This window comes from Planococcus citri, chromosome 3, assembly GCF_950023065.1.
Source record: "Planococcus citri chromosome 3, ihPlaCitr1.1, whole genome shotgun sequence".
Taxonomy (NCBI): domain Eukaryota; kingdom Metazoa; phylum Arthropoda; class Insecta; order Hemiptera; family Pseudococcidae; genus Planococcus; species Planococcus citri.
The window spans coordinates 83,152,584-83,173,296 of NC_088679.1; the positions used below are offsets into that span (position 1 = coordinate 83,152,584).

The 20,713-nt window shown below is 37.9% G+C and overlaps 3 protein-coding genes and 1 long non-coding RNA gene across 6 annotated transcripts; 3 read left to right on the forward strand and 1 right to left on the reverse strand.

Annotated features, from left to right (window-relative positions):
• The first annotated feature begins 501 nt into the window (after positions 1-501).
• On the forward strand, positions 502-2,212 carry LOC135839903 (uncharacterized). 2 transcript variants are annotated; one of them, XR_010557659.1, is made up of 3 exons: positions 502-834; positions 1,201-1,325; positions 1,669-2,212. It is a non-coding gene; the product is annotated as an uncharacterized LOC135839903 (long non-coding RNA). The 2 variants fall into 2 exon arrangements; XR_010557660.1 differs by having other exon boundaries at positions 504-834; positions 1,204-1,325.
• Positions 2,213-3,338: 1,126 nt separating this feature from the next.
• On the reverse strand, positions 3,339-11,825 carry LOC135839902 (uncharacterized). Of its 2 annotated transcripts, none has more exons than XM_065356156.1 (4): positions 11,510-11,825; positions 9,445-11,283; positions 9,144-9,328; positions 3,339-7,621 (listed from the first exon to the last, which is right to left on the reverse strand). In XM_065356156.1, exons 2-4 carry the CDS (start codon positions 11,266-11,268, stop codon positions 6,229-6,231), a joined length of 3,402 nt encoding a protein of 1,133 aa, XP_065212228.1. In that variant the 5' UTR covers positions 11,269-11,283; positions 11,510-11,825; the 3' UTR covers positions 3,339-6,228. The 2 variants fall into 2 exon arrangements, with proteins under 2 accessions (XP_065212228.1, XP_065212227.1); XM_065356155.1 differs by having other exon boundaries at positions 11,514-11,824.
• An 893-nt stretch (positions 11,826-12,718) lies between these two features.
• Positions 12,719-14,301, forward strand: LOC135839906 (large ribosomal subunit protein uL30-like). Its single transcript, XM_065356158.1, has 7 exons — positions 12,719-12,890; positions 13,103-13,223; positions 13,303-13,478; positions 13,552-13,642; positions 13,723-13,879; positions 13,957-14,054; positions 14,148-14,301. Exons 1-7 carry the CDS (start codon positions 12,877-12,879, stop codon positions 14,256-14,258), a joined length of 768 nt encoding a protein of 255 aa, XP_065212230.1. The 5' UTR covers positions 12,719-12,876; the 3' UTR covers positions 14,259-14,301.
• A 934-nt stretch (positions 14,302-15,235) lies between these two features.
• On the forward strand, positions 15,236-18,485 carry LOC135839905 (T-complex protein 1 subunit alpha-like). Its single transcript, XM_065356157.1, has 13 exons — positions 15,236-15,484; positions 15,621-15,706; positions 15,772-15,900; positions 15,971-16,068; positions 16,160-16,270; positions 16,381-16,562; positions 16,647-16,729; positions 16,806-16,946; positions 17,026-17,137; positions 17,212-17,302; positions 17,400-17,592; positions 17,665-17,828; positions 17,920-18,485. The coding sequence occupies exons 1-13, from the start codon at positions 15,412-15,414 to the stop codon at positions 18,113-18,115; spliced, it is 1,659 nt and encodes a 552-aa protein (XP_065212229.1). The 5' UTR covers positions 15,236-15,411; the 3' UTR covers positions 18,116-18,485.
• The last annotated feature ends 2,228 nt before the right edge of the window (positions 18,486-20,713 follow it).

Here is a 20,713-nt window from a genome sequence, read left to right on the forward strand (position 1 = left end):
TCCCCTCTCCTCCGTTAACCACGTCGCTTTGAAAACATCGTCTATGAACTGTCAAAATGATGTACCTAGGTGTCCTAGGTACATACATACGAGCTTTTACTTAGGAACGTAAGTAGTAAGTACTCATTTAATTGTTACCTTATTTTCGTAATTTAATTTTCAGGTAGGTAAGTATTGTGATGTGAAAAGAAAAAAAAATACAGTTCAAATTTTGTTGGCCTAATAAATCCTCAGCCACCAAATAGAAATTACTTGGGCATAAGTTGAGCTGTTGAAAGATAATTGCGATTAGGTACCTACTAATCTATATTTCAACTCGAACTGACTGCAGTTAATCACCTACTTAATTAGACACACAATAATTATTATAATACCTTATGTTATCTTCTAAGAAAAGGTACATCGACCGTTTTCCCCCACTTTACTTTGTAAATTAGGTACATTCTTTCATCGACGTCATCGTCACTTGGTAAAGATTATAAACACTGGTAATGACCAATGGCCAATGGCCAAATGGGTACGGTACAGCGACGACTTATCTACGGGTAGTACAAAACACATCGGTGCTTCAGCATTCAAATTAATATGATGTACTGTAATTACTTAGTACGTACTAAGTAGGTAGTTAAAGATACTTACGATTTGTTTAATTTTCATAATAAGTAAACGAGATAATAGTGACGAGATACGTTGAAAAAAAACTCAATTCTGAGGAAACCGATGGAAAATTTCAACATACTGATCGGATTCAGTATCATACTGTTGCTACATTTATCAATGATTGAAGCTATACCTGTCAATAACACCGCCGATCGCGATCCTGAGCTTGCAGAGGTAAGTGCAGATTTTCTCGTAAAACTTCTCTTTGTTTGCGGTAGGTACCTATATTCAATATTGACATTGACGAGCCAATTCTTCATCAGTATTTAGTGGCGCCGCGCTGGCGTGTAAAATAGTAGGGGGGAGGGGAAGAGACGGGACAGGCGGTGGCGGATCTAAGGAAAAGGGCTGTGATTTTTATGCCATGCCGGCGCGGCGCATTCGTATCAAAAATTGAAATGTTTCGATTGATTTATGATTATCGACTCATTTATTGGGAACAGTTACTGTGGATCTTGTGGAGTTGGTTTTCCAATCCTTACTTATCATTTATGAACTCGTATACACTTATACAGGCCTAAAATGATTTTCTCACGTCAGCAGGAAAAAGCGCAAGAAGGTGAAAAACTATGCGAAGATGGTCCTTGTGATTGGATCGCGTACTCGTACCGTTTTAATGAGCAATCGCACAGAATAGAGGTGCATGATTTCAAAATTCAACAAATGTAACGTATACCTAGACTCTAGACCTACCTAATTTAGTGATTGTACAGGGTGCCCAGAAATATCGAGTACCCCTAAAAAAGTTTTCTACTGAAATACTTTGGTTGGTCACAGTGAATGATACGAGTACGCGTAATAATGATAGCGCATGATTGGTTGCTGGGCTGGAGAGATAACATTCCACCAATTATATGCATCTACTTCACGTTGCCAACCTACATTTTTAATGAAAAACTTTCTTAGGGATACTCGATATCTCTGGGCACCCTGTACAAATACCTACAGTCAAAATTTTCATCACTTATCAGTAGTTGAATACCTAATACCTATATCAAACTTGTACAGGTGCACGCTTGACCGGAATCGATGTTGCAACACGACTCAACTATTGATGAAAGAGAATGATTCAAAAACTTGCGTTTGTTATTGTCCGTATTCAACGAATATACACGACAGTTTCAACGAATGGCTCGTGAATAAATTTATCGAGCATTCTAAGCAACTAGCAAATACGAGTACTAATAGTAGCACTCTACGTACGAGCATAAATTAATTTCATGTATTGTTTTTCATAGGTACGTCATACGTCGTTATGCATATTGTAATATTATACATATGTACGAGTAGGTAGTAGGTACCTCTACCTATAAATAGCTACCTACCTATTTATATTTTTTTAGCGTAACAAGCCATTTTCAAAATTAGGCTAGAATTTGGTAAATTTAATGAGTTGACGGTTGACGAGTGTATTGAAATGGAATATACATACATCATGTATGTACTAGGTAGAGGTACTTAGGTTAGGTATACCTACGTAATAGTGTACATGGTTATTACTTAATAGATTTTTTGTGCTATTTTCGATCAATATACCTACGTAAAATTATAATTCTGGATTGTGATTCGTGGATTGACTCGCATGTTGGTCGTGGATGAAGTGGAGATGATTATAAGGTCTGGCGAATTCATTCTAACTAACGTAAGTTGTGACCTAACCAAGGTGCCTACTTGCCCAGTGTAACTATGTATCCTACGGGTAGGTATAAACTATAGGAATAGGAATCCCTCAATTTTAAAAACGTTGTTCAATTCGATTTTTTCGCACAATGTAAATATTGAGATCTCGTCATTTTGGTGCTCTTGTATCCCACAGACTCGATATCACATAGCACATACAATAGGCCACAGTATACCTATTACCTACATCCGGTGCGCTACTATACTGTATGTAGAAAAAGTGGTTGCCTGTTGCCTATCATTTTTAAAATGCTGTCTTGCGACCTATCAAAATGAGTTAAAATTTTGCAAAAACAACGAAAATGCCCCTGCGATTTTCTCCTTTGATCATTTCCAAAAAATGTTAGGCCCATTTCACCAAATGTGACAAATACTCGTAGGAAAACTATCACGCGACTTATCAATGTATTAGTAGGTGAAAATTTTGCGAGAAGAACGAAAATGTTATCAGCGATTTACCTACTTTTTTTTGACTCACTGTACATATAAGGTGTACGGTGTACGTCTACGTACTACATCACATACGTACGAGTAGATCAAAATTTCGCGAGAAAAAAGAAAATGGTAAGTAATGATTTCAGTTTTTTATTCAGTTATTAAAAAATTGGGACATTCCTGAAGTGGCCAAAAAGTAAATCACTGATATTTTAGTTTTTATCGCCAAATTTTAACCTACATCGATAGGTCAACGCGCGATAATTTTTCATTTTTTTTTTTCAAATTCGATCAAATTTTGAGCACAAATTTTTTTGGAAGTGATCAAAAAAATAAATTACCAATATTTTCGTTTTTCTCGCAAAATTTTAACCCGTTATTCGTAGGATCGCGTGATAAATTTTTCATTTTTGTTGAATTCTATGTTTAAAATTTTCAACCGAACTTCCGCGGAAGATGTCAAATTTCGAGACGATGATGTCCAATTTTGATAAATTGGTAAATTCTAGGGCAGTATTTAATTTAGTTTACATGTAAAAAAAAACATCACTATACAAAAATACTTGTTGGAATGAAAATAGCATTTATGTATTTTATTTCGTTATATCGTACAATAATTCCCCTCATTATATGACAATTTACATCATATAAAGACAAAAAATTAATATACTACTCGTGACTAGTTTGTTCGCCGTAATAAAATATTACAATACGATATCTTTAATATACGTTTAAAATTGAAAAACAGAAAAAAATCGTTTACACGAAATATGTATAAGAGGAACGCGTCGATACATAAAAATAATATGTAAAAAAAGAAAGAAAAAAATCAAAGCAAATTAGGTAAGAGGTAAGTACCTATAGGTGTACATGGTGTGTACATGTACACAGGTAGAGAGGTATCGAGGCATCAATTTTTCATTTTCAAAACAGAAAACGAGAAAGAGTGATTGAGAAAAATCATCGGTATCGTTGAAGTTGGCAATTTCAACGATACTTTGTTTTGCATCTTTGGCTTGAACTTGAAAAGTGTAAAATCACTCCTCTATCTCTCTCCGAAAAAAAAAAGAAAAAAAAAGAAAAGTAAAAATCGCAAGTAGGTACACAGGGATGCTTTGAAATAAAAAATACTCGATCTCGCGAGCGTCTTCTTTGATAGAACGAAAATTTTAATAAAAGGACACGAACAAATTAAAAATTAAAAGTAGTGCCGAAGAAAAAAAGAAAACAAATAAAAGAGAAAAAAAAACAAAACAATTCAACTAATCGTCGACACATTGTCGTACGTGATAATTTTAAGTACATACACACCTAAATAAAAAATACATACACCGTTTCATGATTGAAACGGGCCGTAATTCGCATCCAAAAACAATAAATTTACACGTTAGGCTAATTAAAATATTCCATGAGAAAAAAATGTACAACGTGTTCGACGAATTCTAAACCAAGCGGGTTTCATAATAAGCCGACAAATGACAATAGGAATAATTGCACCTCCTCCGCCCCCCTCCCCCACCAACCCTCTGGAAAACTTTTTTCCTAAAGGGGATATCCTGAGGAACAGTTTTCAGCAAACTTGCTAAGCAAAATTTGGCCTTTGGTACCAACAAAATGGCTGCCATTTCGATTGACAGGTCAGCCGTAATCGCAGATTTTGCTGTCCAATATAGGGCTCGCACGAAATTTCTTGAACTGGACCAAGCTACATCGAAAGAGCATTCAAAAATTCATCACTAGCCAAAATTTCAAGTGCTAAAAAGTATTTTTCGAATTTTGGTAAATGTTTAAAAATCAAATTCAAGCCAAAAAATGAGAAAAAAACCAAAATTTTACTAAATTGACCTAGGAAGCGCAAGTTTGGGATATCCCCTATTTTCGACCTGCCAAAGCTTCAAACCGTTTTGAATAGATCTGCAGCCTCGTGCAAATTTTTGAATCCTGAAATTTCCACAAAAATGTCATCGAATGCAGTTGGAAATCCGAAATCCACGCTGCAATTCAACTTCAACACGTTATCAAGTCGACTGGTGGTGGGTGTATTATGTCATTTTGGAGCCTTCGGCGACTTTTTGAAAATTCGCGGAGCCTCCGGTAAACATCAAACAGAATTCTACAGCGGGAATTCACTCTGGAAACTAATTTCAATGCTACGAAGTCGACTGCAGGTTGATTTCGAGTCGTTCCGAAGGTACTAGCTGTTTTTTAGACCTTCGTGGCCGATAGGGTACTCGTAATTTTTTTCAAAATCGGTGTATTCTAGTCTGAAACATGCGACCTATCCATGTAGGTTAAAATTTCGCCAGAAGCGTGAAAATTGAAGCGGTTTACTTTTTTGGTCACTTCAAAAATGTCTCAATTTTTTCATAACTCCTTTTTTGGAGATTACGAGTTCGAAGTAGACGTGGGTAATTTCAATTCATTTTGGAGTCTCTAGCCGATTTTTAGAACGTTCTGTTTATCAAAAAAATGCCACAAAATCCGTCCCCAGTAACGTCGGCACGTACTGTGCAGAGTCAATTTTGGCTTTCCAACTCTATTAGATGCAATATAGTAGAAATTTTCAAGTTGAAAAAATGTAGCGGAGAGGCTCCGGTAGTTTCCAAAAGTCACTATAGGCTCCAAAACAACTTGAAATCAATCCACTTGCTGTCGACTTCATAGCGTATTGAAACTGGTTTCCAGAGTGAATTTCGGTTTTAATAGATCCATTTGATGAAATTTTGTGGAAATTTCAAGTTTCAAAAGTCTACTGGAGGCTCCAGATCTGCTCAAAATCGTTTGAAACCGTTTCTAATCGATTAAGCAGGTCGAAAGTAGGGTACATTCCAAATTTCAGCTTTCTAGGTCAATTCGGTTAAATTGTGATTCCCCCCCCCTCGGTCATTTTTATCCGTAATTTGATTGTCAAAAATTCACAAAAAATCGAAAAATACATTCTGCACTTGAAATTTTGGCTAGTGATAAATTTTAGCATGCTCTTTCGATCTATCTTGGTCCAATTCAACAAATTTCGTGCGAGTTTTATGCTGGAGGCAAAATCTGTGGTTTCGCGCGATCGGCTGACCTGTCAATCAAAATGGCCGTTATTTTGTAATTAGTAAGGCCAATTTTGCTTCAAGTTTAAACTGTTCCTTAGAGCGTCCCTTTCAAGAAAAGAGTTATCCCAGCGGGTCACGGGGTGGGGGTGGGGTAGCAATTATTTCTATTGCCATATGCCGGACTAGAAAACGAATTTTGTGAATTACAGAACACTCGATACGATGCTTGTAAAAATGAAATGAGTTCCGAATTTGCATTCGGCTATCGTTCGATGATAAAAATTTAAAAATTTAGAAAAAAAAATAATGGTCTCGAATTTTTAAACACTCGCGTACAGACCACCAATCAGTCTCGTTCGGATCATCGCGTCGCGTCGCGTCGTTGGAAATAAAATCAACTGTAGGATCGCTTCTAACCCTCGGAATTGACCGACTCTCTGATATTATTATGCATCTTGACGTGTTTATTGTGATTGGACTTGGTGGCGGAGGTTTTACCGCACACGTGACACGTATGAGGTTTCTCTCCAGTATGCGTTTTATGATGCTCGGTAAGGTAATAACTGCGCGAGAACATTTTCTTGCAGATGTTACATTTGTACGTTCTGGGTTCCTTGTGCTCTCGCATATGTCGAATACAATTATACTTGCGAATAAACTGACGGCCGCATACGTTACACGAGTACGGTCGCAAATTACTATGCGACCTGAGATGCGCGTCGTAATCGGTCTTATGGATGTAAGCTTTGACGCACAGCTTGCATTTGTACGGTTTAGACGATCTGGACATATGGGTCCAGCGATGCAGCTGCAAGTTCCATTTGGTTCGAAAAGTCTTGGAGCATTCGCCGCAAGAGAAAGGTTTAATGCCTTCGTGAATTTTCATGTGAGTCTGCAACGACGTATGCAGATAGGTGATATTGCAAACCGGGCAGACGACGTTCTTGATCTTCTTCTTGTCCACCAAATCGGACAGATAGTTCTCGTTGTGCCATTTACGCACGTGCCGGGTCAGGCTGGCCGTATGTATGAACCGTTCGACGCAAAACGGGCACTGTTTCGGTTTGGCGTCGTGTATTTCGCGATGCCACAGCAGCTTGGTTTTACTATGGAAAACGTCTCCGCAATCGCATATGAAATCCTTCAATTTTCGCTTCGTATTCATGTGCAGAAATTTCTTATGCTGCTGGTAGTTGGAATACCGTTTGAACGTCGAATCGCACATGTCGCATTTGATCGGATTCTCGCCGGTGTGCACGTTGATATGTTCGGTGAGCTTTTGCTTCGTTACGAATGATTTATCGCACACGTCGCAACCGTACGGTTTAACCTTCATGTGACGTTTTTGATGCAGCATGTAGCCCGGTCTGGTGTGGAATTTTTTACCGCAAGTCATGCATTCGTACGGGTGTACTTTTTGGATATGTTCTTGGTAGTCGTCCAGGTTACCGAAATCCACCAGACACGTCGGGCATACGCAATTACGCCTTTTGATACCGTGCACGTATCGCAGATGCTCCAAAAACGATAAGCTGGTTTCGAAATTTTCGCTGCAAATGCGACACATGATCATCTCGTTGCTGGTCGTCAAGTCGGTCGCGTCGGCGTCGGCGTCGTCGTCGTCGTCTTCTTCCATTTTCGCCACGTCTTCGTCGTCTTCTAGTTTCACCTTTTTACCGAATAGAAATTCGATCGTCAGACCGTCCTCTTCGGCGTGTACGTTGGAAATGTGCAGATGACGCGATTTCCAAGTCTCGAATTTATCTTTGCAAAAGAAACATCGAAATTCCCGAGCGATTTTTTTCCTGCAAGCGATTAAAATTGATTAACATCGCGGTAGGCCTACGAATAAAAGAGCAAAAAGATGCTATTTGTCTCGCGTATTTGAGACAGGGTCATTCCGTGACAAATCGGCCCCACACTTAACAAAGAAATCAATGCGAATAGTTTTGGATAAATGTAAAAATTCTGGAAAATAGAAAGTTGTTCTGGAAGCGTTAGAATTGCCCGAAATATAAAAAATTTAGGGATAGAGGGAGGAGATTGGTTTTAGACGAAAAGGGGTCGCTTGGTCTTATTTCAAAATTTTTCCTACGAATGAAAAATTTTTGATCAAGTATTTGAATTTTTTCCTCGAATTGAAAAATATAAAAACTTTCGAGTCCACCTGAAAACTGGTCCAAATGTGGATAAACTCGATAAATCGATCAATCAGAACCAAATTTCATTTTTGTAAAGAGACGCATAAATTGCCAAAAGTGGTCTTAGTTTTGGGTTCTTAAAAATTTTTTCGAAAATCGAAAAATTGATAAAGGCAGACCAAATTCCAAAAATCATGATCACGTTCGAATGAGAGGCGGACATCTCGAGTGGTTTCCTTGTCAGCTTGAAACAGGTCTGATTGTTCAAAAGTGCGATAAAATCTTCTCAGAAACACCTCCAAAAATTTTCAAAAGTAGAATGTTCAACTTCTCAATTGAAAGCCCAAAATTCAAAATCGCTTCGTTAGTGAGATTCCAGAAGGAAGGGGGCATCTCCTCTCACGAAAAAGGGGAGAGGGGACAAATTTGCAAAGAAATTACGAAGTCGCAAGAAAATCGCATCTTCAGTCTTTCACGCAGTGCCCTCCTTCGTTCTAAGATTTCTAAAACTAAAGGAAAAAGATACAAATGAAAAAAAAAAAAAAAAAAAAAAAAAAATGACAAATTAAAATAAAGAGTGGCAACAATTTTCCAAAGATTTAAAATTCCTGCGACAGAATTCCATTAATAACTTATAATCTCACTTTGATGATAAAAAAAAAATCCGGCACTTCGAGTAATTTTAGTTGGAAGAAAATTTTCAAAATCTCTTTTGGTTTTTCAGTAATGTTAGTTTTCTAGAAAAGAGCCCCCGGGTTATGAAAAAAAAAGTCAACATTTTTCTTTTGTTAAAGGAATCGTGTTTCCAAGCTGAGAATTTTGAGAGAAAATTCTGACGTCGAAATCGAAAATTCTCGGAGAATGTTTTCAGATTTTTCATCCACTTTAGTTTTTGGTTTCATCGATTACGGGAGGTTCAACAGGAAGGATGGGGTCAACATTGATAAGAAATACAGAGGCCGAAGCATACAAAAATGAATTCCAAGAAATAAGGGACACCCTACCCTATCCTTCCCTGATGTACACTCATCCGCAGAAGGGGTACGCGACAAACCACATAATTCTGAAATAGAGCGAGATCGAAAAACACGATTTCGAAAATTGCAATTTTTTTGGTCCAGTTGATACCTACGGAATGACCCAAAGGACGGCGAAAGCTGAACGTAAACCCAAACGTAAAACGTACTTGAATAATTTTTGAACAACTAGTTTACTATCTTCTTCGACAGAAACAGGCTCGACGTTTCTGAACGTATCCGCATCCATTTTGATATTAATTTCAGTCATCAAAGATTGCAGTCCGATCTTCATATCAGCATTTTCGTTTTTGAACGGAACATTACACCTTTGAACGTAAGAGTTTCGCTGCACCTGCGACCAACGAAGATTAGAATAGTGATTAGTTGATTACACATTCGGCCGACGACGATGTTTCGTTCGTAATACGTAGACAGATATAAGAATAAGAATCAAACAGAATAACCAACCTGTAATTCCCAAATGGAATTCTCGGTACCGCTGAGACTCTCTTGTCCCGATAATTCTCCTCGAGCTGGCATACTTTCGTCGGTTTGAATATCGAAAGGGCTAATACGAGAGCTGCCGGCTGAATCCAACAACAGTTCGTTTATTCCTTTGTAGTTCTCTCTGATTTTCTCCTCGGTGGTAGTGTTCATCTTAGCGTAACGAGCTTGTCGCTGTTGCGAGGTGTAGAAATCGTCTTTCATTAAATTCATCGCGTTATCGTTTTCGCATTTTTCGAAAAAATTCTGTTCGTTTTTCTCGACAGCGTATACGTCGACGTCGGCGAACATGGTTTTGTTGACGGATGAAATCAGCGAAGCTGACGTGGAAAAGCTACTCCTCAGACCGATAAAACTATAATCGGCGTTTACCGGCGACGTTCTGGGTATATCGTTATTGGGCAGAATATAATGGTCTTTTTCGTAATTCTTCGAAGTTGAGGTGGCTGACTCGTCCAGTCGATCGGGTAAAATATGCGTCGCGTTGTCCGAATTCGAAACGATGAAATCGAATTGTCCGTTTCGACGAGAATCCTCCATCGGAGCCGGGCTGTGAATAGGAGAAGTGTACGTTTTGTTGTCGACGAGCGGCACAGGAGATTTGCAACTTTTACCGTAACTGTGTTCGCATCTGTCGAACTCGCCCTCGCCCTCGCCTTCGCCTTCGTCCGATTTCAGAATTGTACCACCAGTGGACGCCGAATCTTCCGCTTCAGCCTCCTGAGCGTAATCTGAGTTTTCACTTTCGTAATTCAGTTCGTTATGTAGTTTTATGATGGAAACATCCGGAGATATGGGCGATTTCGACGGTTCCGAGTCGTTTTCGTAATCTCGGCTCGAAAACGGAGTACCGACGACCGAATAGATACGACCATCTTCTTCGACCTGATCGTAGGATAGGCAGCTTGATTTATCGTCCACGTCTACGTCCTCCACCACGGTGGCAGTAGATTGCACAGCCTCGTCGTTAACCGCCCTTTGCACTACCGAACTGGTAGTAGCAGCGGGCATTTGAAATATATTAGCAACTTCGGCGTCGTTTTCTTTCTCGAAATCGTCGGTCGGACTTTTCGAAACATCCGGTACAATGGACGGGCTACGCGCCGGAGAACTCTGTACGTTACGCAAATCGCACGAACTCGTTTCCAACAAACTTACACACGGCGGAGACACGGTTAGCCTAGTCGTATCGTGAGTTACGCCGCCATCTACTACGGTGACCGGAGCTACGTTGTTGGCAGGCGTTGGAGGCACCACGATACACGAATTGATTACCGGAGGTGTAAGCAAATTATTCGAAACCATCATCGGCGGCGGCTGCGGCTGCGGCGTGTACATCGGAATCAACACGATGTTTCCGTCATTCGTAACGAATTGTTGATACGTTAAATTCGACTGACACGAGTTACCAACCATGGTCTGCGTCGCTATTACATTATTACCCAACGTCGGCATGTATTGAATACCCGAAGGTATACTTTGGCTGCAGTTTAAAGCCGAAGATGACTGATTCGCAGGTTGTACGTACGTCGGAGTGGGTAAAATTGATAACGTACTGTGACTATAACTCGTAACTCGATTTTCCGACGATAAAGATATCGACGACGAATCTCGAATCAACGAAGTAAACGCATCCGCATCTGACGTAGCACCGTCTGAAATCTGCTTATTGAGCAGAGCTTCGATAACTTTATCTTTCGAGTGAGTTTGTAAGTGACTCTTGAGGGAAATACCTTCTCGAAGGTATAACGAGCAAACAGGACATACCATGCTGGTTAAAGGTTCCATTCTTCCAAGGTTTACCTGTAACACACCCAAACGAAAAATTATAATCCTCAGTCCACACTAATGACACGTAAAAAGTGTTATTTATAGCGACGGGCAACGTAGAGATATAATGATTGGAATGTTGACTATACGTTATACGACGTCCAAGCATTACAGCCTAATATTTTACATTACACGTATACGTATATGTGTGAAATGTGCTTCCAAAAGGAAACTAGAAATGAAGTAATTGTTCACTTACTTACCTAGTTTTCCGTGTAGATAATTTGAAAATACTTGGAATACTGCGAATTGTTTACCAGCGATGGCTAATAGTGGGTCAATTCGATTACGGTGTTAACGCATTAACTAGAAACTGTATTCAACTACATTTCAAAGAACTAATCACCAAAGAGCCACGAAACTCGGTCATAACTTTAAAACTATCATTACGGTCGACATTTTCTTCAAATTTTACAAGAAAGTTCCAAAAACAATTACGAACTTTCAAGTTTTCGTTTTCATTCATTGAAAAATGTCACAGATGATCGCGACATGTCACCTGATTTTGTTGATTTATTTGATTTTTCGCTTTGTTTGCCATTCGATCGAGATTCGAGAAGCGCCGCAGCGGGCGTATATGGATTCCTTACTTGGAAACTGGTCATGCTAAAAAATACTGCCTTATGATTGGCCAAAATGCCAGTGGGCGTTTTCTAAGTACTTAGCATTTTGCATGATTGATAATAATAATATAATAATAATAATTATTAATTATTCATGTTTTTTTCCTGATTCCAAAAATCGATGAAAAATGTCAAAATGTGTTACTTGAAATATTAACATTAACATTAAAGAATAGAGGATTTTAAATAACCGAGTCGATATAGAAAAATTCTTGGACATGGACAACCCTCGTTTATTCCTACATAGCTATTGACATTATACTTATCAACTTTCGCGAGGAAGTTGTGATGTTGAATTAGTATTTGTTTCCTGATGAAATAAACGCATCTTTGGCCTTATTCAAGTATAGTGTAATGTACGTAATGCAGCGAGCAAATGTGAATATCGCTTATTGCATTACATTTGTGTTGATACTGTTGATTCACTAAATACATTTAGCTAAAGCTAAAGCAAATCACCTGCAAATGGTTTTTGTTCAATTAAATTGATAGATATGAAAACTCTTTCAAATGTGCCAATATATTATGTACGATAAAAGTCTTGCAAATTTGAATCAATTGTATTATTATTATAGGTAATTTATCAATTATTGGGTAATCGCGTATGTAACTGATAACTGATAACAGCGTAGCGCGTTCCTTCCTACAGCCAATCAGAGAGGCGTATTTTTCAGCATGACCAGTTTCCGAGTAAGGAATCCATATACGCCCGAAGCGGCGATCAACAAAATGCTGACTCGAATTCAACTATTGAAACACAACGTAAATTTTATTTTTTCTAATCAAAGAAATTTCAATCAAAAAATCTAGCAACTAGCAAGCAAGCAGCGATTTCTTTTGGCTGATTTGGAGAATGAGATCCCGAAATTTCGAATAAAATTTCAAATTTGGATCATCTAATTAAACCGATCTTCAAGATAAACATCAAAAATTCGATTAAAAAATGGCCGATTCCAGGTATGTTTCACCTATATTTCATATCTCTCTTCGTATCGGTGTTCTGATATCTGTATTTCAAGTTCCTAATCACACGTAATATGTATTTGTTTACGCACGTGTTAGGTCGCATTTACTCCGTTACTTATAAAAAAAACTTCAATTATTTCATCGTACGAATTAAATTTGCAGCCTCTGGAATCTTTGTGATGAATATTTACTTTATGTTACAGCGCTAAAAAAGAACCGAAAGTGAAAGAAGGCGCTAAATTGCCGGCTGTACCGGAACCAGTGTTGAAGCGGTACAAATCTCGAATCACTCACAAAAAGAAATCTTTAACCAAACAATTGAAAGTGAGTTTAGTCGAATTTCTTATTAGTATTCGTCAAGTTCAACTCTCACGCTACTAGTAATATCTGTGCGTAAATTCAGGCCAGACAAACGAGGTATATTAACAAACAGAAATGGTTGAAACGCGCCGAAAAATACGTTCGCGAGTACAGAAACAAGGAACGCGATCAATTACGTTTGGCGAGGAATGCCAAGAAAGCTGGCAACTATTACATTCCTGCTGAACCGAGATTGGCTTTCGTCATCCGTATCCGAGGGTAAGAATTGATAAGTGTGTTTAGTTTCGTGTAGATTTTCAGAGTCATCTATAATTATTTCGTTTGATTTCAGTATCAATCAGATCCCACCAAAAGTTCGTAAAGTTTTACAACTTTTCCGTCTTCGTCAAATAAACAACGGAGTATTCGTGAAATTGAACAAGGTGATTATTTTTTCTCCTATCGCGATAAGGTTATTTTTCGAGTCGAGTCTACAGTCACATTTTCTTTTACTCATTTTCAGGCTACTATCAATATGTTACGTGTCTGCGAACCCTACATCACCTGGGGTTACCCGAACTTGAAAAGTGTACGCGAATTGGTTTACAAAAGAGGTTACGCTAAAATTAAGGGTCAACGTATTCCCGTTACCAACAATCGTATGATTCAAAAGAAATTAGGTAAAAATCGATCGCATTTTTAGTTCAAATTCGTGTATTGTTTGGTGTTACGAATTCTGTTTCTTTTTTCCCCGCAGGAAAGTACGGAATTATTTGTATGGAAGATTTAGTACACTCCATTTACACTTCTGATCGCGTATTCAAACATGCCTCTCGATTCTTCTGGCCTTTCAAAGTATGTGTAAACTGAACGAACTGATTAAAAGTTAGTCTTTCGTGAAGTAGGTATGTATTATAGACTCTAATTTTGGGTTTTGTTTTTGAATAGCTGAACACTCCTACCGGTGGTTGGCGCAAGAAGACGACTCACTACGTCGAAGGTGGAGATTTCGGTAACCGCGAAGATGCTATCAATAAGCTTTTGAGAAAGATGGTTTAATGGACGATTTGTAATATGATTTTTAATAAATATGTTAAAATTACGGCGCCTGGTTTATTCGAAAATTGGATTTTTACTTCTCTTTTGCAGTCATTTTTTTCGATAGTACGCGTATCGGCGTTATGGAAATAGAAAATTCGAAAAATTCTGAATTCATTTACATATTAAAAAAAACCTGGGTTTTACTATCAGATTAACGGTAGGTTATCGTCCAGCAATGTTCTCCAGAGTTCAGTCGTGTGTGGTACCAACTTTGGTGAATAAATTCAAGTCCCGTAAAAGCATTCTCAATGAAGAATCGTACCTACCATTTTCTCATGTTTTTCAGATAATTTTGAGGCTGCAATCGATTTAGATGTGTCGAACTGTCGAATTTATTTGATAGGTAATTTTTTTTTAGGAATTTGAGTCACCCAGGAAGCGAAACTAGACGTATAAGATTTACTAAACTCGTATCTCGGAAAATTTCACGTTACGTTCCGAGTCTTCGCCTTCAGAAATTGTTTCCAACGATTTCGAGTGCACTAGGAGACAGTACAGCCCAGCCTACTCGTAATCCCTAATGGATGAATCTCAAGTACCAGCCCTTCGATTGTAGCCGCATATTTTGTAATTCTAAAGTGGTAAAATGAAACCTCTGAAAAAGCAAAATGTAAAGCACAACAATCTACGCGTAAACTCAACTTTCAAAGTTCGAAAGTTCGATTCGATTTCCCATTCAATTCAACATTCTTCAAACTTCAACTTCCTTTAGTTCCTTTCATTTCGATTTTCGAAAAAAATGCACCACAACTACACCAGCAAAATCTATCCTCATCCTCCACACGTATATAAAATAGACTCGTGGTAATTCCGTTTTGCAACGCATCCACGCCATGGTTTATTGGTAGTGCAAAAAATTTTTTTACGAAATTTCAACAATACGCAGCTGTCAATGTCGAAAGCCGAACACCTCATTTTGTGAAGTTCGATTCCGAATCCGAATCCGAAATCCGAAAAGTTCACTTCGAAGTTCGAAGTGTGCTGATAATTTTTACCGATTAATTAATTGTATCAATTAGATTGTATTTAGGTATTGTAATTATTTTCGTGTATAAAAAATAATCTACCGTGAAAAAATCATCTAGTTCGTAGTGATCAGTGAACTAGAAAAATGTCGAACTTCGCGAGTGCGTTATCTGTTGCTGGTACTCGTACTTCTGGTACACCTACCAGGACTCAAAATGGTATGAAAATTTGATTTTACACCGTCGGTACTTTATTTAATACTCTAAACGTATTATTTTCTCATTAATCGAAGTGTAAATCACACCTACGAAACATTTCCATCAATTATTTCTAATGGATCTTCGCTATTTTCAGTTATGGCAGCTAGTGCGATCGCCAACATCGTAAAAAGTTCTCTCGGTCCGGTTGGTTTGGATAAAATGCTCGTCGATGATATCGGAGTAAGTTGAATCAATTTCTGCGTTACAGTATATTGATTATTTCAATACCGTCTGTACTCTCGTAGGATGTTACTGTAACTAACGATGGTGCTACAATTTTGAAATTACTCGAAGTAGAACATCCAGCAGCCAGAGTACTCGTTGATTTAGCTCAGTTACAAGATGCCGAAGTGGGAGATGGAACTACCTCTGTTGTACGTATACTCGTAATTATTCGTCGAATGCTTCCTTTCGTCGATTACCTCGAACTGTTGCTTTTTTCAGGTAATTAATGCGGCGGAATTATTAAAAAATGCCGACGAATTAGTTAAACAGAAAATCCATCCTACGAGCATCATCGCTGGTTATAAATTAGCTTGCAAGTGAGTTGAAGTTGAAGATAACCCTTTGGCCTTTTGTGCTCGGTTTCCTATTCTCGGTACTATCGCTCTTTCTCGAATTTTTCTTTTTCAGGGAAGCTTGTAAATACATCCAAACCAATCTAACTGCCAGTGTCGAAGAATTGGGCAAAGAATGCATTGTAAATGCTGCTAAAACTTCCATCTCCAGTAAACTCATCGGATCGTATCCTTTTTATTTCAAGCTGAACCGGTTTCTTTGGTTTTTCATTCGTTTATATTGTACTCGTAATTATGTACTCGCCAGTCGCGTTATTTTTCTTAATTCGTGTTCAGAGACGATGACTTTTTCGCCAATATGGTAGTAGATGCCGCGATGGCTGTTCGAATAAATGATGGAAAAGGTGGTCACCTATATCCCATTAAAGCTGTGAATGTTCTCAAAGCTCACGGTAAAAGCGCCAGGGAAAGTATTCTGGTTGCAGGGTATGCTTTAAATTGTACCGTAGCTTCTCAAGGTAATTATTTCACGTACACGACGAATACGAACACATCGCGTCTATTATCGACGAGTTTTGATACAAGTTTTTCTTCTTTCGCAGCTATGCCCAAGAAAATCACCAACGCTAAAATCGCTTGTTTGGATTTCTCGCTGCAAAAGTCGAAATTGAAACTGGGCGTTCAAGTACTACCTACTTTTTTTTCCTTCGTTTGTTTCGCTTACGTTACCCGGCGAGATTCTATCTGAGCTTATTTCGTAGGTGTTGATAACCGATCCAGAAAAATTAGATGGCATCAGACAGCGCGAATCCGACATCACGAAAGAAAAAGTACTGAAAATTTTAGCAGCTGGAACCAATGTCGTATTAGTCACCGGTGGAATCGATGATTTATGTTTGAAAGTACGCGGTGTTTATTAACGTAATGGCTTTACGAGCTCTAGACCGTAATTTAATCGCGTCTTATTATTCTTCTAACAAGTATTTCGTCGAAGCTGGAGCTATGGCTGTCCGTCGTGTCAAGAAAGCCGATTTAAAACGAATTGCCAAGGCTACCGGAGCTACTTATTTGACGTCTTTGACCAATATGGAAGGTAAATTCGATTCCTATTTTGATATTTGTATTTTTCTAATTGGCAGTATATTCATTCTGTTATCAATTTTTCAGGCGAAGACCATTTCGATGCCAGTGCCTTAGGAGAAGCCGCCGAAGTCGTACAAGAATTCATTTGCGACGACGAATTAATTTTCATTAAGGGGTAATTCATCATCGTAATGTTTTATTCGTCGAAAACGAAATCATCTAATTCTAATTTTAATTTTTTTTTTTTTTTTTTTTTGTTGCTCGATTTGTAGACCAAAACAAAGAAGCGCCGCCTCAATTATCCTTCGCGGACCCAACGATTTTTACTGCGATGAAATGGAACGTTCTGTTCACGATGCCTTATGCGTTGTAAAGAGAGTACTCGAATCGAAATCATTGGTTGCCGGTGGCGGAGCTGTCGAAGCCGCTCTTTCTATTTATTTAGAAAATTTCGCTACAACTTTGGTACGTTGCCCTCCCTGCCCACCCAATAAATTAATCGAACCGTATCTATTATTCGTATTTTTCTTCTTGCAGAGCTCCCGAGAACAATTGGCCATCGCGGAATACGCTCGATCTCTGTTAGTGATACCAAAAACACTGGCTGTGAACGCTGCGCAAGACGCGACCGATTTAGTAGCTAAATTACGCGCTTTCCATAATTCCAGCCAAACTAAAAAGGAACTCGCTAATTTGAAATGGTAATTTTTTCACTCCTCGCCATCTGTTCGATAATAATTAATAACCCATAACCCTTATCAACTTGTTTGACTCGTATTTTTCCATTCGCAGGTACGGCTTAGATCTACACGAAGGTAAAGTACGCGATAATCGACAAGCCGGTATTCTAGAACCGGCAATATCGAAAATCAAATCGTTAAAATTCGCCACCGAAGCGGCCATCACCATTTTACGTATTGATGACATGATCCGTCTACAAGCCGAAGCGAAAGAAGACAGATATAGGAATTACGAAGACGATTACTGATGTTAAAAAAATTCATCGTTTTCACTTCCCTTTCTTTTTGTATTCCTAACGATTGTTTTATGTACGATTTGTATTTGTAACATTTTTACGCAACCACTAAAGTACGAGTATTTATAGGTAAACGAAATTTTTAATCGTGTATTTATATAATTTTTTTTCTCGAGCGAAATTCAACTACTCCGTTATCTAGTTTAACTTGCGTACAATTTTGATATTGCCGAGTCGAGTGTCCCGAATTTTTCCATTTCATTTTTTGCCCTGTTTCTACAAATGTGTAAATTATTCGATTATTATGGTCTGTTGTACGGACTTTTTTTTCGTAATATCGTTTTTTTTTTTACAACGTTCAATATAACATTGTTCCAGCTTACGTTTTTGTTCTTTTACTCGTATAACATCGTTGTGAAAGGAAAAGAAGATGTAATGTAGGGTTATAGGATGAGGACGTAGCCGCGGCCTTTGCTAAAAATTGTGGCCTATTCTCGATCTATTCGACAAGTTTATCCGCATTTTGATCTGACTTTCAAGCAAGCACATCGAGGACATTTTTTCCATCGGTATTCTTTTACCTAAGTATAAAAATAGGTACATATGTTGGTCAAACAAACGCGCTGTAGGTGACCGCCTGTAAATCAGCTCGAATGTGGATAAACTCGTTGAATAGATTGCGAGAATACGCCACGATTACCGGCTCTTTAAATTATTTTCTACGCCGCGCTGGCGCTGCGCCTTCTGGAAAAATGTTCAAATTTTGGAGAAAGTGAAAACGAAAAATGTGTCATGAGAAAACAATACGTATGTACTAATTTTGCCGAATAAAATTACGAGTTTTTAAAGTGAAATAGGCATCTACATGTACTTAAAAGATGTAAATGACAATTTTGCCAACTGATATTAATTCGCATTGCGGCTTATGAAAAATTGTTATTTTCCCTTTTGAATTTACGGAAGTTTTGAAAATGAATTTTTTTGGTACCTATAGAAAAGAAATATAAATTGACCCGAGTAAGAAGAGGGCGAAAACTTTTTAAAAATTAAAATTGAAGACGTCATAACAAAAAGGGGTATATACGACACATATGTCCTTTTTGAGACGAATCCATATTGTTATTCTTCAGACCTTCCTCTATCATATGAGACCACCCCCACTTCACAAAGTCGAAAAACCAGTGAGATATCGCCATTTTAAAACTGTGAAGTCGATTAAAAATTTACTTTTTCAGAGATAATGGGTTACTTATGGTCGATTTTGTGTTGTTAACCAGTATTTACCTGGTTTAAATCCAAAAATTTGCTCAAAAACAGTTTTAAATCATGATTTAAAAAAATTGGTCAAAAAACTTGTCTTTTTTGTTTTTTTTTTTTACTCAACATAGCGATCTTTTTTCAGAGATAATGGGTTACTCATGGTCGATTTTGTGTTATCAACCATTATTTACCTGGTTTAAATCCAAAAATTTACTCAAAAACATTTTTAAATCAAAAGAAAAATTGGCCAATTTTTCGCTTCAAAAAGGACATATAATTCGAAATGTTTCAGCGCTTACCGCTAACACACAGTTTCCCCCAGACTGATGGTGCATAGCATTTCATATTGTTAGATAGTGGGAAAATAAGATAAAATCGTCACCATGTTCAAATATGCACATTTCTAAACTTCACAAGCACTCAAACTTTCAAACAGTTTTTTCTCAAAATACAACTTTCACACATATGTCCTTTTTGCTATGACGTCTTCAATTCGTACTTCGAGAGGTAAAAATTCTTACACTCGTTTTTAAAAAAATTGTTTACTTTTTTAGCTTAACATTTTGGAATTATTTTAATAGCGGTTTCGTCAAAATTTCAATTTTGAAAATGAACAGCAAACAGGCCCGAGCGAAATGAGAGAAAAAGCTAGTTTCAAGAAGTAGAAAAACAATAGATACTTTTAACTTTCAGGCGAGAAGTGTGTCTTGTTGCAGGTTTGAACATTTCTTGCAATATTATAATGCCTAAAAGATTTTTATAAGAATTCGATCTCAACTCGAAAAAAAAAACAAAAAAAAACAAAACAGAAGTCCAAGCGAAGTGAGGGCAACGAATTTTTAATTAACTACGAAGGTAAAAACAATCCACCAAATTTGAAAGGAAACTTTCCACAACGTAAGACATACCTACCTACAAAACATGGAATGAAAAATTTACTACGTTTAAAAAACTCATTACAATCCAGTTGGGGGCGGGGAGGGGAGAGTCGAAGCAGTCGGAGTACAAGGGGGGGGGACAGAAAACGATTATATTCAAATACAAGTACCTAGGTACTTTCTGCTCATACAGATCGCGAACTGTGCCCTGTACGCTATGCTGGCTGCTGGCGCGCTTAGGTACTCGTATACTTGTAGAATTATCGAATAAAGCCATTCGCCGCTAAAAGTTGATCGAAAATTTATAAAAGGGTGAATTTTGCTGTAGCAATTTCCTCTTTGAGATGTGTTTTTTTTTTTTTTTTTTTTTTTATGTACCTATACATAAAGTACGCGAATATTACGATCGCGGGCGATGCGAACGCGAACGCGAACGCGGACGCGGCATTTCGCTACAAAGTATGACTTATAC

What these genes read in the sequence shown, in the direction of transcription:
- LOC135839902 (XM_065356156.1), bottom strand. Translation starts at nt 11,268, where the DNA reads ATGGAACCTTTAACCAGCATGGTATGTCCTGTTTGCTCGTTATACCTT. An exon ending in ATTCCATTTGGGAATTACAG is followed by an intron (nt 9,329 to 9,444) that starts GTTGGTTATTCT and finishes CGTTGGTCGCAG; the next exon opens with GTGCAGCGAAACTCTTACGT. An exon ending in GTTGTTCAAAAATTATTCAA is followed by an intron (nt 7,622 to 9,143) that starts GTACGTTTTACG and finishes AATCGCTTGCAG; the next exon opens with GAAAAAAATCGCTCGGGAAT.
- LOC135839906 (XM_065356158.1), top strand. An exon ending in TATGATTCAAAAGAAATTAG is followed by an intron (nt 13,880 to 13,956) that starts GTAAAAATCGAT and finishes TTTTCCCCGCAG; the next exon opens with GAAAGTACGGAATTATTTGT. An exon ending in GATTCTTCTGGCCTTTCAAA is followed by an intron (nt 14,055 to 14,147) that starts GTATGTGTAAAC and finishes GTTTTTGAATAG; the next exon opens with CTGAACACTCCTACCGGTGG.
- LOC135839905 (XM_065356157.1), top strand. Translation starts at nt 15,412, where the DNA reads ATGTCGAACTTCGCGAGTGCGTTATCTGTTGCTGGTACTCGTACTTCT. An exon ending in TCCAGTAAACTCATCGGATC is followed by an intron (nt 16,271 to 16,380) that starts GTATCCTTTTTA and finishes ATTCGTGTTCAG; the next exon opens with AGACGATGACTTTTTCGCCA. An exon ending in TTGTACCGTAGCTTCTCAAG is followed by an intron (nt 16,563 to 16,646) that starts GTAATTATTTCA and finishes CTTCTTTCGCAG; the next exon opens with CTATGCCCAAGAAAATCACC.